This window comes from Bos indicus x Bos taurus, chromosome 21 (assembly GCF_003369695.1).
Source record: "Bos indicus x Bos taurus breed Angus x Brahman F1 hybrid chromosome 21, Bos_hybrid_MaternalHap_v2.0, whole genome shotgun sequence".
Taxonomy (NCBI): domain Eukaryota; kingdom Metazoa; phylum Chordata; class Mammalia; order Artiodactyla; family Bovidae; genus Bos; species Bos indicus x Bos taurus.
Window position 1 is genome coordinate 30,332,327 of NC_040096.1, and position 16,270 is coordinate 30,348,596.

The window sequence follows — 16,270 nt, forward strand, 5'->3', positions numbered from 1 at the left end:
GGATCATCATAAAAGCAAGAGGGTTCCAGAAAAACATCCATTTCTGCTTTATTGACTATGCCAAAGCCTTTGACTGTGTGGATCACAATAAACTGTGGAAAATCCTGAAAGAGATGGGAATACCAGACCACCTGACCTGCCTCTTGAGAAACCTATATGCAGGTCAGGAAGCAACAGTTAGAACTGGACATGGAACAACAGACTGGTTCCAAATAGGAAAAGGAGTACGTCAAGGCTGTATATTGTCACCCTGCTTATTTAACTTCTATGCAGAGTACATCATGAGAAACGCTGGGCTGGAAGAAACACAAGCTGGAATCAAGATTGCCAGGAGAAATATCAATAACCTCAGATATGCAGATGATACCACCCTTATGGCAGAAAGTGAAGAGGAACTAAAAGCCTCTTGATGAAAGTGAAAGAGGAGAGTGAAAAAGTTGGCTTAAAACTCAACATTCAGAAAACGAAGATCATGGCATCTGGTCCCATCACTTCATGGGAAATAGATGTGGAAACAGTGGAAACAGTGTCAGACTTTATCTTTTTGGGCTCCAAAATCACTACAGATGGTGATTGCAGCCATGAAATTAAAAGACGCTTACGCCTTGGAAGGAAAGTTATGACCAACCTAGATAGCATATTCAAAAGCAGAGACATTACTTTGCCAACAAAGGTCCGTCTGGTCAAGGCTATGGTTTCTCCAGTGGTCATGCATGGATGTGAGAGTTGGAATGTGAAGAAGGCTGAGTGCTGAAGAATTGATGCTTTTGAACTGTGGTGTTGGAGAAGACTCCTGAGAGTCCCTTGGACCGCAAGGAGATCCAACCAGTCCGTTCTAAAGGAGATCAGTCCTGGGTGTTCATTGGAAGGACTGATACTAAAGCTGAAACTCCAATACTTTGGCCACCTCATGAGAAGAGTTGACTCACTGGAAAAGACTCTGATGCTGGGAGGGATTGGGGGCAGGAGGAGAAGGGGACAGAGGATGAGATGGCTGGATGGCATCACCAACTCTACGTGGGTTTGGGTGAACTCTGGGAGTTGGTGATGGACAGGGAGGCCTGGTGTACTGCGATTCATGGGGTCGCAAAGAGTTGGACACAACTGAGCAACTGAACTAAACTGAACTGAACTGAATATAATCTATATATATTATATAATATATATATATTATTATACATTATTATAATATATATTATACATTATATAACATTATATATCATATATTATATGTATATAATATTATATAATACATATCAACAATGTTAGAATATATGTAATATAGTATAATATAATATGTTGTATTATAAGATTATATATATAATATGTATATATTATATATAATATATATATAATATGTTATAATATGTTATGATATATTATATTATATAAATTATATATACAATATTAGAATATATATTATATATAAATATATAATTACATGTGCATTATATATATTATATGTTATAATATTATATATTATATATATATCACATATCATATGATATATAATATATAACATATATATCCTATATCAATATTATATATTATATAATATATTAATTTATAATATACATTATAGTATATTATTATATAATTATAATATAATTATATAGTATATGTTTTATTTTAATATATTAATATGTAATTTTATTTTATATAATTTTATACTTATATAATATAATTTTATATAATTATAAAGATATGATTATATAATTATAATTCTATAATTATTTTATAATAATATAATTATATTGTTATTATTATTATATTATTAGGCAATTTCTAATCCTTCCTCAGAGCCACTCAGCAAGAAGATAGGGATTTCCCACGTATAGGGAAATCAGGGCTCAGAAAGATACGGGGATTTGCCCAAGGTCACACAGACAGTTAGGGACAGAGCCGTCCAGATCCTCTCCCACAAACTACAAAGCAACAGAAAGACATGCCAGCACATTGCTGAACAGTCTCTCAAAATACTTGCCATGTGGATTCTGGCATTCATCAAAAGAAATGTTTATAGAGATCAAAGTTAAACAGCTCCAAGAGAGCTCTTAAAGTGTCTTTTGTACAACAGAGCAAAGAAGTCGAAGACTGACCATGCTGGAGACACAGGCAAAATGATCAGGGCAAGCAGGGCCTGGGCAGCATTAGAGTCCCAGCCACCTTGGGTGCCCTGCGCCCACCCCACTCCCAGGCTGAACTGTATTGGTCCTGAGAGGTCCACGTGACTGACTGCATCAGATATCTTTGCTTCATTTTTTCCCTAGAACCTCTCTGGCAGACATCTAGACAGGGATGAGAGAGAAGCCACGACCCGTGGGGGTTAGGGTGATCACCATTCAGGTTCACCTGCACTTAACACTGAAAGTCCCAGCTGCTGGAAACCAGTCTCAGGCAAATGGTTGCTCACCCTGTGTTGGAGAGGCCTGCCTTCCTCCTGGGACCTTGTCAGATTGAGAAAGCCAGGCTGTGACATGGGCTCCCTGTGTGACCCGTGGCTTCTTCTTTCTGGACCTCAATTTCCTCATCTCTAAAACAGGGGTTTGGCTAGGACCTCTGAGGAGGGTGCTTCTAGCTTATACATTCCTCGGTTTCTGAATCTGTGTCTCACTGAGGTCCCCCGTTTGCCACCTTCCTTAGGGCAGGGCTAAGAAACCAAACATAATAGCCCACGGGGACCAACCCCATTGGATTCCTGCAGGAGTGGCGCTTCCCACCTCACGCCCTCTCCCCGTCCCTCCCCCACACCCTTGCTTTGTTCATTCATTAAGGGTGTCAATTAGGAGGTGATTATTCATCCTAACTACAACAGAAGGACATTTAAAATGGAGCCCACTCCACTCTTGGGGAACTGAAAGTAGGTTTACAGATTCCTGTTTACTTGACATTTTAATCAGCAAGCTGAGAGCAGAGAAACTTTAAGTGGAAGGGTCAAGAGTCATGGCCACACACATTTCCATTTCAGCAAGAAATCTTCCAGCACCCACTCCAGGCCAGAGGCTATTGTGAGGGTGACACAATAGAGATCAAATAGAGGATCAGAGAATCAAGGTCCCTGGCTTGGAAGAGCACCTGCTCAGCCAGGGATGGGGTTGTACTCATAAGGGGCTGAACACGGGGTGCCCTGTGGCAGGTGCCATGAGCGTCCCCAGGAAATAGGGGAAGCCAAAATAGACGGTGGTTGGATGGCATGACTTTATCAATACAAACTCCCGTAACCGGGCGGGGGTGGGGGGCGGCCAGAAACATTTTCAATCAGGCCCAAGCCGGTGTTTGTGGTTCTGAAGTGCTTTAAGAGAGGTGGCTGAAAATGATTTGAGAGGTGAGGGAGGGCAGGAAAGGGAAAGGGGATTTGGCCTCAGATGCTGAGAGGTTGTGGGTGGGGGCGGCAGCCAGGCCAGCAGAGCAGCACCACACAGAATAAGCAAGGACCGTGGGACACAGGCCAGTGCCCCATCTACGGGCCTGGCCCCTCCAGGCAGAGGGGACAGCATGAGTGGACCTGTGCAGGGTCCAGAGAAGGCCAGGGGGAGAGCCCACGGTGCAGGCACAAGATCCTGGGCTTTGCCTTGTAAGTTCCTGCTTCTCATACTGGGGTTCTCCGTGGTGCTAGACAGGAGCCTCCGTCACTTGAGAATGGGCTTGTTATTTTTATTGTCGAATAAACTTACATATAGTATGAAGCAGACTGCAAACTGGATGAATTCTGAAGATAAAACTCAAGGTTTTAAGGAATCACTTCACTCACAGCTGAATGCAGAGCCCTTCAGGTACTTCAGTGGAGAAGTCCGGGTGCACTGCCAGGCAGCAGGGACCCAGAGAAGGGTTTAAAGCAGAGAAGGGGCAGGGTCAGCTCTGCAGTTTACAGCCCAGAGGAGTGTCTGAAGAGGGTAGGAATGATACAGGAAAGGATCCTTTGGGCTGAGGCTGGATGCAGGCTGAGGTCAGGAGGGGTTCCCGGGTTGGGGGCCAGTGTAAGCAAGGAAAGAGGGGTGAGACTGCTGGGCGTGGAGGCATACTGTGAGAGACAGGGCTCGCTGTGAAAGAAGCTCTAGAGGGATGCAGAGATGGGCTGCTGATGCCGGAATGACAGCCTGGCAGAGTGGAACCTGAGTGCCATGTCTTGGGAGTGGGGAAGGGCTATCACTTCATTTCTAAGAAGGCCACACGGTTATGTCAGCTAAGAACACATTGGCTACCTCCTATGGGTTTTGACATGTACTTATGAACTTGAACTCCAGACCAGCTTTGACTCTCTGCTCTGCCAGTTAGCTACAGTGGAATCTGGCACAATTTATTCACCTACTCCACGCTTCATCTTTCTCATCTGGGAAATGGAGATCTGGTAACAACAAGGCATCTGACAGCAAACAGTGAATGTTAGTTACTCATATTTTCATTATTCAGTCTTGAATGTTTCCTAATTTCTATTACAATTTAGGTTTTGCATTATTTAGAAACTTTTTCTCAAACATCGAATTTTGTTTTCTTGACTTTGTTGTTATTGACTTCCAAATTCCTTGGACTGTGGTTGGAAACTATAGGTCTATTTTTGAGTTTTTGTTGAAACTTGTTCTATGGCTAGTTCATGGTCAATTTTTTTAAAGTATTTCATGAACACTGGAAAAAATGCATATTCTCTGTTAGGTGCAGGGTTTTATACTTATCCATTTGATCAAGCTTGTTAATTGTGGTGTTGAAATTTTCTATACCCTAATTGTTTTTAGCCTGTTGAACTCTCAATTACTGAGACAGGGATGTTAAAAATCTACCACCATGATTATGGATTTATCCATTTCTCTCTTAAAATTCTACCAATTGTTACGTTATGTGAATATAAACTAAACTTTAAAAAATATCTTACTGGAGAATTGTTATTTTGTATCATTATATAATGATCTTCTTTCTCCCTAATAATGCACTTATGCCTTCAGACCCCTTCTGGTGGTAACAATGCTACACACCAATGGAACAGCACAGCCATTTTATTTTCTCAGATTCCTACTTGGTGTTGGAGAAGACTCCTGAGAGCCCCTTGGACTGCAAGGAGATCCAACCAGTCCATTCTGAAGGAGATCAGCCCTGGGATTTCTTTGGAAGGAATGATGCTAAAGCTGAAACTCCAGTACTTTGGCCACCTCATGCGAAGAGTTGACTCACTGGAAAAGACTCTGATGCTGGGAGGGATTGGGGGCAGGAGAAGAAGGGGACAACAGAGGATGAGATGGCTGGATGGCATCACTGACTCGATGGACGTGAGTCTGAGTGAACTCCGGGAGTTGGTGATGGGCAGGGAGGCCTGGCGTGCTGCAGTTCATGGGGTCGCAAAGAGTCGGACACGACTGAGCGACTGATCTGATCTGATCTGATCTGGTGTGCCATTTTCCATCCTCTTTACTTTCAACCTGTTTTTGCCCTTATGTTTAGGTGTGTTTGTGTAAAGAGCATAAAGTGGGATTATGAGGTTATTTTTAAAATCCAGCCTGTCAGTCTCATAAATTACTTGTGTGTGTGTGTGTGTGTGTGTGTGTGTGTCCTTGTCCCTGGAGCCTGACACAATCAGCCTTCCAGAAATGTTTGCTGAATGTGAAATTGATCCCCATGGCTAGAATGAAAACACAGGGTAAGGAGTGCTGCCGCTTATTGGGAATGGACTACACAGGGGCCAGTGCTGTGGGGAGCATGGTCTTAATATCGATGGGGGCCTTGAGGCCCAGGGAAGTCAGATGACCTGCTTGAGGTCACACAGCCAGAAGCACCCCAAGGCCTGTGCTTTCTCCTCCAGGGCCACTGCCTCTACTGTAACCAGCGCCCCTTTTGCTTTTGTGATGCCTGTCTCCCCCCACTCAGTGCCAGCCTCCCTGGGCCCAAGGCCTCTGTTGAGGCTCCATGTTAGAACACGTGGAGTGAGTCCATGGGCCTAAAAGGAGGCTGGAAGGAATGAGTTGGGGCTGCAGACTTTAGCCAGAAGGTGAGCACTCCTCCCCACCTTCCCCAGCCCCTCTCTGCAGGCAAGCTCAGCCCACAGAATGTCTGCATTAGTTCCCTAGGGCTGCCATAACAAATTAGCACAAATGAGGTGCATACATGCTCAATTGTGTCTGACTCTTTGCAACCCTACGGACTGTAACCCACCAGGTTCCTCTGTCCATGGGATTCTCCAGGCAAGAACACTGGGCTGGGTTGCCATGCCCTCCTCCAGGGGATCTTCTTGACCCAGGAATTGAACCTGAGTCTTCTGTGTCTCCTACACTGCAGGCAGATTCTTTACCCACTGAGCCACCTGGAAAGCCCCAAATGAGGTGGCTTAACAGAAATTTATTCTCTCACAGTTCTCTGGAGGGTAGAAGGCTGAGATCAAGGTGTCAGCAGGGCCACGCTTTTTTGGAAGCCTCTAAGGAAGAATCCTTCTTGCCGCTTCCAGCTTCCAAGGAGTTGCCGGCAATACTTGGCTTGTAGATGCTTCACTCCAGTCTCTGTTTCCATCTGTATATGCCATTCTCCTGTCTGTGTGTCTCTCTGTTTTCATGTGACCTTCTTATAAGGACACCAGGCATTGGATTCAGGGCCAAGCCTAATCCAGGATGACCTCATCTTAACTTGATTACATCTGCAAGGACCCTATATCCAAATAAGGTTATACTCGCAGATGTCTGGGGCTGGATTTCAGTATACTTTTTGGGAGGACACAATTCAATGCATAGCAGCACCTGCTTTCAAATAAGGTTGTCAACCTGAGCATCATGCTGTCTGTAACCAACCCCAACCCACAGTGACTCTGGATCCTCTCATCCCCACACACTGTCACTCCCCATCAGCCCCCTCCCCTCCATGCTCAACCCCCACCATCTCTCCTTCCCACCAGCACTGCCGTCCCTCACAGCCCTTTGTGAACTCTCACCCTCCAGCCTCCATCACGGGCCACTTTGAAAGAGCTGTCTACATTTGCACCTTCTAGCTTCTCCCCTCCCACCCTTTCCTCCAGCTGCTAGAGTCTGACTTTCCCCATCCAGTCACTCCCATTTTTTCTCAGGAGGTCAGAATTCAGCCAAGGGTGGCCTTGTACAGGTCAATGGTCAGACTCCATTTTTCAGACAGTGTCTTGATGTCTCTGCTTCAGCCCAAGGCCACCCTCCTCTTGCAACCCCCACATCTACAGCCCTCACATCTAATCGGTTCCTGTTAAGATAAAACAACTGTGGAAGGCAGTGAGCCATGAGCTGTCTCCTCATTCACTCATATCATTTGTTTTGATTAACTCCAGTCTGACAACTCATATTAGAGGCAGGAAGGGTGGCAGGCCTGGGATGGTGTCAGCTCTGTTGCCCATTGGCTATATGCCACTTCACTACTTGGAGCCTCAGTTTGCTCTTCCATGAAATGGGAATAATGTGACCTGGTTCCCAAGGATACTGTGAGAATGAATGGAGACGATGACATAAAGAAGGTCTGGAGAATGAAATAGGTGAACGAAGGTGGATCCAGAGACGGCCTGGCCAGCCGACCCGGTTCACAGGAACCTGGATTTTAGGAGGAGTCTTCCTGAACCCAGGGGAGGCTTTGGAAAGCCTGCTCAGATTGAGGAAAGGAGAAAGAGACAAAAGACCACATCATACACAGGCAAACAGGAGAGTGAGGACTTACACAATAGTGTTCATTCATTCACCAAACATTTATTGAGAGCCTACCGTATAAGCAATACAAGGGAAGACTCAGACACAGATATTTACAGTTTATCGCTGAAGAAGAAATAGAAACATACTCAGCATCCAGTTCGCTGTCCTCATGTGGGCAGCACACTGCACAGGGGACCAGGAAAAGCTGTGTGCCTGCCCTTGTCCTCCGAGGTGGGCAGAGGAATGGCAGGGAGGCAGGCAGAGTGGGGCGCTAAGAGCCAAAACAGAAAAGTTTCAAGGCGCACAAGGGAGGGACACAGAGTAGGACATGGGGGCCCCCAAAACTTTCACAGAGAGCGTGCTGGGGTTGAGAAAAGGTCTGCAACATCCGCCTGGGGTTCCAACACTTAGAATGTTCCAGGGAGGACCTGGGGGTAAGGTGACTTGGAAGAGAAAGGAAGGCTCAGCTGCCCCTCTGTCCTGAAGGGAAGAGAGAAAGGCAGCCAGGGTCAGGAGGGTCTCACAAACAGGCCAGGCTGTGTGACACAGGCGAGGGGTGCAGGGAAGCGTCCTGTCCTCTTCAAGGAAGAATTCAGCAGAGAAAGCGTGCCAAGGCTGAGGCGCTGGGGTCTGGCTGCTCCAAGGGGCAGGGGCTCACCTCTGCAAGTTGAAAATGACATTCAGCAGCTGCCCACCTGTCTCCTGGCACAGAGTCCATGGCTCTGTACTTCCACCCACCTGGAGTGGTTTCAGAAATCCGAGCATCCCCTCATGCCTCTCTCCTACAGGCTGCAGAGGGGGCTGGGATGTGCTGGGATAATGACAACATCATGTATCCTTGCAATTCATTCAGGCCATGACCCCTCCTCCTCCCTGCCCTGCCCTGCAGTACCTGACACCATGGCCACTCCAGGCTCCACGCGCTCATTCAGAGCACCTATTCTTCTGCAGGCACCTGGCTCCTTTGTGGCCTCCGTGCCCAGGACACAAGTTGTCATTTGGCCTCTTTGAGCACTTTTACCCCCCTTCTCCTTCTTGGCAGCTGGCAGATGAGCCAAAAGCACGTAAGAGTTTGGGCTTTGGAGTCAGGGAGCTGCTGTTGGAAATGTTTGCTGTGCTGCCTCACGAGCAGTGTGACCTCGGGCAGTTCCCTAACTTCTCTGAGCCTTCATTTCCTCCTCACAAGGTAAATAATACTGCATACCTCAAAATCCTTTTTGAGGACCAAGCCTACACAAAGCGCTGTGCCTGCCTCATTGTCAAGTGCTCAACCAATGCCGGATCATTGCTCTTCTTGCTCAACAAGTTTGGGGGTTTTGTTCTTTCCCTTCAAAAATCTCATTTATTCTGCACTTCCGCAATGCCCCTCTTCTCGACATCTAGTGATGCCGCACTCTTCTAGCTCACCCTTTCGCACTGTCTTCCCAAAGTGCCCCATCCCTCACGCCTGCCTCCTTCCTCACTGTCCCTTCAATACTGGTGTCAGGACTGCGCTGAACGCCCCCTTGGCGGAGGGTGGTCTCTCTGGGGCACACCTGGGTCCTACTTCCACACACATGGCAGTTGCAGGGGAAGCCTCAAGAGTGCAGGCTCAGAGCTGGGCCCACGGTTTGAAACTACAATATGGGCATTTGATGAGACCCTCCACACCAGCCATAGAGTCCTCTTCTGGTCAACATGATATTTGCACGACATGAGCCAGTAAAATTCACCCTGACCTCGATAAAGGAAACAGTTCACAGGAACTAAGAGTTAAATGAATAGTGTTGTAGCAAGAAATGACCCTAAAAAGAGTTTGCAGGTAAAGAGTGGATAAAAAAGGACACAGAGGGGGTAAAAATTAATCATTGATCTGGAAATGGTCACAGGGAATTATCAGCCCACTCATTTTATAGATAAAGAAACCAAGGCTGAGGCAGGCACAGTGACTCGCTTAAGGCACATAGCAAGGCCAGATCAAGGGCTTCTGCACAGGCTGACTCCAGATTTAATGTCTTTGCCTCCCACGCCCTAGGGTCCACTGTATGGCGTTTGTGGAGTCATTAGTGTAACTTTCTACAATATTCTTTAAACAGAATGATTTTGGAAATGACCATTGGCCTCAGGTTCTATTTAATAAGCTATTATTTCTGATTTAGAGCACTTGCAGCTCCCACACAGTTCTCATGTTCTCTTGGGAGAACACCCCATACATACCCCACCCTTTTAGTTCTTAGGACTGGTCCCAGGGACAATGGGGGATGGGCTGCAGGAAGACAAATGAGAACAACAGTAGTTACTCTTTATCCCTCCTGTTGCTCCCACCAAAGATTCCTCTGCATGTGAGAGAGAAATAAGCTGCAAATGACTCAATTTTAAAATAACACTGAGAAAAATATTCAAGGCTTGGAGCTACCAGTGAATCACTGCAGTTCTTTACTTTGTAAAATATTATTTTCTTTTTAAGTGGACAAGTACTCCAAGGAATACAGATTCTTCTGTATTATGGTCCTTTAGAGGGGTCATAGTACCACCCACACCATGAGGCACAGGGCCTATCATTCCACCAGGGGTTAGCTGTGGGCCTCACCCTTCCACCCCTTCCGACTGCTCTGGGATGACAAATCACAGACATTTGAGTTGACCCAAGATCCTGTGTGGGCTCCGGACGTGGACACCAGGCAGTGGGGAATAGGTTTTTTCCTCTACTTTAAAGCATCGTCTTCCTCTATCGGAAACATCGGGCATGAAATTTATGAGCAAGTCTTTGCAAAGATGCAAACACAAATTCTGACCTCTGACCACCTAATCTCAAATGGTGTGTGCTGAGAATGCTTTATGGTAGCTCTGCATCAATATGAAGATCCAGTGCTGTCTACCAGAGAAAGAATTTAAGTCAGTTGCTTTTTGATTTACCTTCAGTGATGCCTTTGGAGAGCAAGGGGAAGAGATGCTGACTGTTAAGGCCTGTAGCATGCAAACACTCCCACCTGTCCCATATCAGTCACAGGGTCTCCAGGCTCAAAGAGATTGGTGAAATCATCCAGCAGCTCCACACCCCTATCTGATGCATCAATTCTGTCTCCATCAGTCTCTGTTGTAATGAATTCTAGAACAGGGAGCTCACCACCTCATAAAGCTCAGGTGCTCAAAAATGGGAAAGGCCTGCCATAACGAGGGATGGAAATCTGCTTCCCATGACTTCTTTCCCACTGGTCCCAGTTCTGTCCTATGTGGGCCACTCAGGTCACTGCTCACCCCCCACTGCTCCCCCCTCCCCCACCAGCTACATAGCTCCAGACCTCCTGAGCAGCCACTTTTCATGCAACAGCTAGCATGCTCAGTCACAGCATACTGCCAGATGAGTGTGTTTGGGTCAGTCAAGCCCCCAGGATCTAGAGAGAACAAGTAGCAGGCGGGCCTTGCAGATGAAAGCTCAGAAATCTTGAGCCATCGAGGGCTACCTCATAATCTTGAAATCCCTCCACTCTGGTTTCCAAAAACCACTCACATCCCTCTCTCACAGCTCCCTTATAACAAAGGGAAACATAAACCAGGAGTCTGATTAAATGCCTTAAAGCTCAATGAATGGAGCTCACACTGTTTGCAGAGGTTGTGCCAGGAGGATCAAAGGGCTAGATACAGAGGAGTCCCCAGGATTCATCTAACCCTCACCTCTCCTCATAGGAAAGAGGATGCTAAGGCCAGGGAGAAAGAGACTCACCCTGGGTCGCACAGAAGGTTAGTGATGAACTCCCAGGCTTAAGTAATTCCCACGGCCAAAGGGCCTGCTTCTCCAGTCAGGCACTGCCCCTTGACATCATCACTCCAATACCAACTGGCATAATCTGCCCCATCACTCTTGGTACTGACGGGGCGGCGTGTGGCCCTTACTGAGAGGTGTGGTTCTCCGGGTTCAGGCCTAATCAGAGAGCCCCGTAGCTGGGGCGCGGCTATCTATCGGACAGCCGGGTCGGAGGTCCGCTGGGTGCTTGGCCAGGCCGCACAGCTCTTGCAGGCCCTGGCGGAAGTCGCGGCGCAGCAGGCAGTAGAGTAGCAGGTTGAGGCAGCTGTTGGAGTGCGCCAGGCAGATGGACACCGGGAAGAGGTAGGCCTGCACCAGGAAGTAGGCGCGGTCCCAGGGCACCGCGTTCAGCTTGATCAGCACCCCCCAGAACGTAAGCGCTTGGTTGGGCAGCCAGCAGAGCACGAAGACCAGCAGCACGCAGGCCAGCGCCCGGGTACCCGGGAGCGACGTCGGTGCCTGACTCCAGACGACCAGCGTACCCGCTGCCGACGCAGGAAGCGCAGAAGCAGCAGCGAGCAGGTCCCCAACGTGACCAGCGGCAGCACAAAGGCCACGGTGATCTTTTGTAGATGGTAGAAGGCCAGCCAGTCGGGACCGCCGTCGGGGAAGCGCAGCAGGCACAAGCATTCGCCCCCGATGCTGGCCGCTGTGGCGAATAGGGCGGTGGGTGCGGTAGCCAGGACTGCGGTGGCCCAGAGCAAGCTGCACACGCAGACAGCCCACAGGGTGCCCGGCCGGCGGGGGCGCAGCGCCCTCGCCACCGCGTAGTAGCGCGCCACGTTCATGGCGCTAAGGAAGAAGCCGCTAGCGTACATATTGAGCACCGTAAGCGTGAGCACCACCTTGCACATGGCACCCCCGAAGGGCCAGCTGAAGTCGCGCACCATGTCCACGGCCCAGAAGGGCAGTGTCAGCACGAACTGCAGGTCGGTGGCTGCAAGGTTGAGTAGGAAGCAGTTGAGCAGGGAGTGCCGGCGCCGCTGCTGGGACCGCACCAGGACAAGCACCAGCACGTTGCCCACCAGCCCCACAGCGCACAGGGCCAGGTAGGCGCCCGCGATCAGAGCGCGCAGTGCCAGCGCCGCTCCGGCCTCTGCCACTCCCTCCAGGCCGTCCAGGCTTCGGGGACCCCAGGTCGGGCGAGTGCTCTCAGATCCGTTGCCCACCGAACTGTTAGAGGGCTGCCGAGACGATGCGTCTCCAAACCAGTTCAGGGGGAGCACGGCCCCGAAGGCGCGGGCCATGCGACAGCTGCCTCTGGCTGACTCCATCGCCCTTGGTGGAGCTCAGGGATCTGCTCAGGTCCACTCCGAAGCCAGAGGCTAAACTGGGACAACTAGCGGTGTTCAGTACCGCGCGGCAGCATTTTTAAAGGGATGAAGGCTTCCCTGATTGGTCAGTTGCACTCGCGCCCTGCCCTAAGAGCTTCCAGGCCGTATTTCTATTGGCTACTTCTTTACCTTCGATTTCGTCAAGAACTGAGGACCCTCAGCCAGAGTGGAGGCCGGAAGCTGAGAGGTTAGGTCGGAGGAGAAGGCTTCTGCGATTCACGTGGGCTCAGGGTTGCGGCTGTGCGTGGGTCGCTGAGTGAAGACGCAACGCTAGAAACAGAGCGCCTCCCGCAACCGTTCAACCTTCGGGACTGGAGAAGGGTTCCGACAAGTTTCGCCTCGGGAAGCAGCATACCCCTCCACCTTCAGCCTGTGCGGGCCCCGAAATACTCAACGGGAGACTTGCTCGGGACCAAATAGCAGGGACTGGCAGTCTCTTTGCCTCCAGCCCTGCTCCCTTAAACGGTCCCCCAACCCCGGACTCCTCTTGGTAAAGGCATTTCTCTAGCTGTGCTTTAGCGTTGGGCACTCCTCATCCCCTCTCCCCTTTTGTTCCGTTCTCGGTCTCAAAGTGCCCGAGATCTTCCGATGGCCAGATTTTCTTATGGCTGGCTCTTTCTCAGCACTTGGGCTCAAATGTCACCTCCTCAGAAAGGCCTTCCCGCAACTACCTCGTTCTATACTTCCAGAATTTTTTATTGCATACCTTCTATGCAATCCACCTTGCTAAACACTAGGGATGCAGCAATACACATGGAACATATCTTCTCCTGGGAGATAAAGACAAGTAAATGAGATGATCTCATATAGGGGAAAGTGCAAAATTAAAAAAGAAAAAATCACGGTAATAACTCAACGAGTGTTAGGGCAGGAGGCTCAAGGAAGGTGGTCGGGTTTAAGGATGGGAGGGTTCCCAGGAGAAGGGGAGACCGTAGTCCCCTTTATGTTACTTACCAGCTGTGTGTCTTAGGGCTAATTGATCTACCTTGCCTACCTGTAAAGGAGGAGGATGATAACCTCTTGTGAGGGTCATGGGAGAACTAATCAAGCTAAGAGAACCCCCTTCTCCTCCTCATTCTGACCTCCTGTTTTGCTGAAGGCCCTCTCTATGGTGCTCAGTCCCCCATTGGCTTTAGTCTGGAGCTCCCACTCTGAGGAGCCCTTTCCTTCTTTCCTGCTCTCCTGGAGTTTTGGGACAGCATACCACCAGGAGCTGGGAGGTAGTCTCCTATCCTTAATCAGTGACCACAAGCAGATTCACTGCCAGACCTCCCTTACCTGGGAAACAGAGAATCTGAAGCAAGTGGGATTCTCTCCCCAATGGTCACAAAAGAGGAAATTAACCCAATTACTCAGTTCTAGTCTGGGCCAGGGGCCTTCCCCTGTGGCTCAGTGGTAAAGAATCCACCTGCAATGCAGAAGATGCAGGTTTGATCCCTGTGTTGTGAAGATCCCCTGGAGGAGGGCATGGCAACCCTCTCCAGTATTCTTACCTGGAGAATCCCATGGACAGAGGAGCCTGGCGGGCTATAGTCCATAGGGTTGAAAAGAGTTGGACATGACTGAAGCAACTTAGCCAGAGCTGGCCAGAGCCCAGATGAACCAGTAATCTGACAGAAAGTTTGCAAAATTAGATCATACTTCCCCAGAGTTTCCCTTTAGTGGGCCCTGGTGGCCTAGGAATTTTTCTTCCTCTTATGGGAGTTGTCATTGAATGTCAGATAGCCCGAGTTCTAGTCTCTGTGCCCTGGCTACTAGCTTGGTTTGTGGTTTGGGGCAAGTGACTTGCCCTCTCTGGCCTCAGTTTTCTTGTCTTTAAAATGGTCTGTAAAACCTCTTATGGTTCTCACAGGCTAAGAGTTCTCTATGTATGTCTTGTTTTCATTCATTCATGGATGATCTTTGGGGTGCTTCAGCCCAGGATCTCCTCTCCCCATTGCAATCAGAAGGTAAGCCAGATCACATGCCTCTGTGATGCTCTAGGACATCTTATCTTATTTAAAATAAACTCCTCACTCCTTCCCTGATCATAAGGCCATTCCTGATCTGGGGCCAGCTCACCTCCCTGATCTCGTCTAATAGCCCTCCAACCTGCACTCCCTTCTGTGCGAGGCTCCACCTGCACTAGCCTCCGCTGTCCCTCCAGGGTACCAAATTCTCTCCTGTCTCTGGGACTCTGCACTCACCAGGCCCTCTGCTTGGGGTGCTTTTCCCCAGTTTGTCCCAAGACTGACTTTTTAAAAATTTTTATTTTTGAAAGTTAATGTATTTTATTAAAGTATAATTGATTTACAGTGTTTCAAGTGTACAGCAAAGTGATTCAGTTATATATTTTTTTTTCTTTTACAGATTCTTCCCCATTATAGGTTATTACAAGATATTGGATATAGTTTCCTGTGCTATCCAGTAAGACATTGTTGTTTATCTATTTCATATGTAGTAGTATGTATCTACTTCATCTACTTCATGTATCTAGTTCATCCTGAGCTCCTAATTTATCTCTGCTGCCGCTAAGTTTCTTCAGTCGTGTCCGACTCTGTGTGACCCCATAGACGGCAGCCCACCAGGCTTCCCCATCCCTGGGATTCTCCAGGCAAGAACACTGGAGTGGGTTGCCATTTCCTACGCCAATGCATGAAAGTGAAAAGTGAAAGTGAAGTCGTTCAGTCATGTCTGACTCCTAGCAACCCCATGGACTGCAGCCTACCAGGCCCCTCCGTCCATGGGATTTTCCAGGCAAGAGTACTGGAGTGGGGTGCAATTGCCTTCTCTGAATTTATCTCTGCCCACTCCCTTTTCCCTTTGGCAACCATAAGTTTGCTTTCTATGTGTGTGAGTCTGTTTCTGTTTCATAGGTAAGTTCGTATGTATCTGTTTCTTAAATTCCACACATAAGTGATATCACATTTGTCTTTTTCTGTCTGATTTACTTCACTTAGTATGATCATTGCTTGGTCCATCCATGTTACTGCAAATGGCATTATTTTGTTCTTTTGTATAACAATAATAGTCCATTGTGTGTGTGTGTGTGTGTGTGTGTGTGTGTGTACACACATCTTTATCCATTCATCTGTCAATGGACATTTAGGTTGCTTCCACACCCATGCCTTGGTTATTGTAAATAGTGCTGCTATGAATATTGGGTGCATGTATCTTTCTGATTTAGAGTTTTCCTCCTTTCTGAATATATGCCCAGGAATGGGGGTTGCTGGATCATATGATAATTCTATTTTTAGTTTTTGAAGAAACTTCTATACTGTTCTCCATACTGGCTGCACCAATTTACCTTCCTACCAACAGTGTGGAAGGGTTCCCTTTTTTCCACACCATCTCTAGCATTTATTATTTGTAGACTTTTTAATGATGATTATTCTGACCAGTATGAGGTGATACTTCATTGTAGTTTTGATTTGCATTTTCTAATAATTAGTAATGTTGAGCATTTTTTCATGTGCCTGTTGGCCATCTATATGTCTTATTTGGAGAAATGTCTATTTAGATCTTCTGCCCATCTTTTGATTGTTTTTTTTTTT

At 47.9% G+C, this 16,270-nt stretch overlaps 1 protein-coding gene across 1 annotated transcript; it reads right to left on the reverse strand.

Annotated features, from left to right (window-relative positions):
• Positions 1–7,656: 7,656 nt before the first annotated feature.
• Positions 7,657–12,743, reverse strand: LOC113879916 (relaxin-3 receptor 1-like). The gene is made up of 2 exons (XM_027521754.1): positions 11,323–12,743; positions 7,657–8,279 (listed from the first exon to the last, which is right to left on the reverse strand). The coding sequence occupies exon 1, from the start codon at positions 12,675–12,677 to the stop codon at positions 11,760–11,762; it is 918 nt and encodes a 305-aa protein (XP_027377555.1). The 5' UTR covers positions 12,678–12,743; the 3' UTR covers positions 7,657–8,279; positions 11,323–11,759.
• Positions 12,744–16,270: the final 3,527 nt, after the last annotated feature.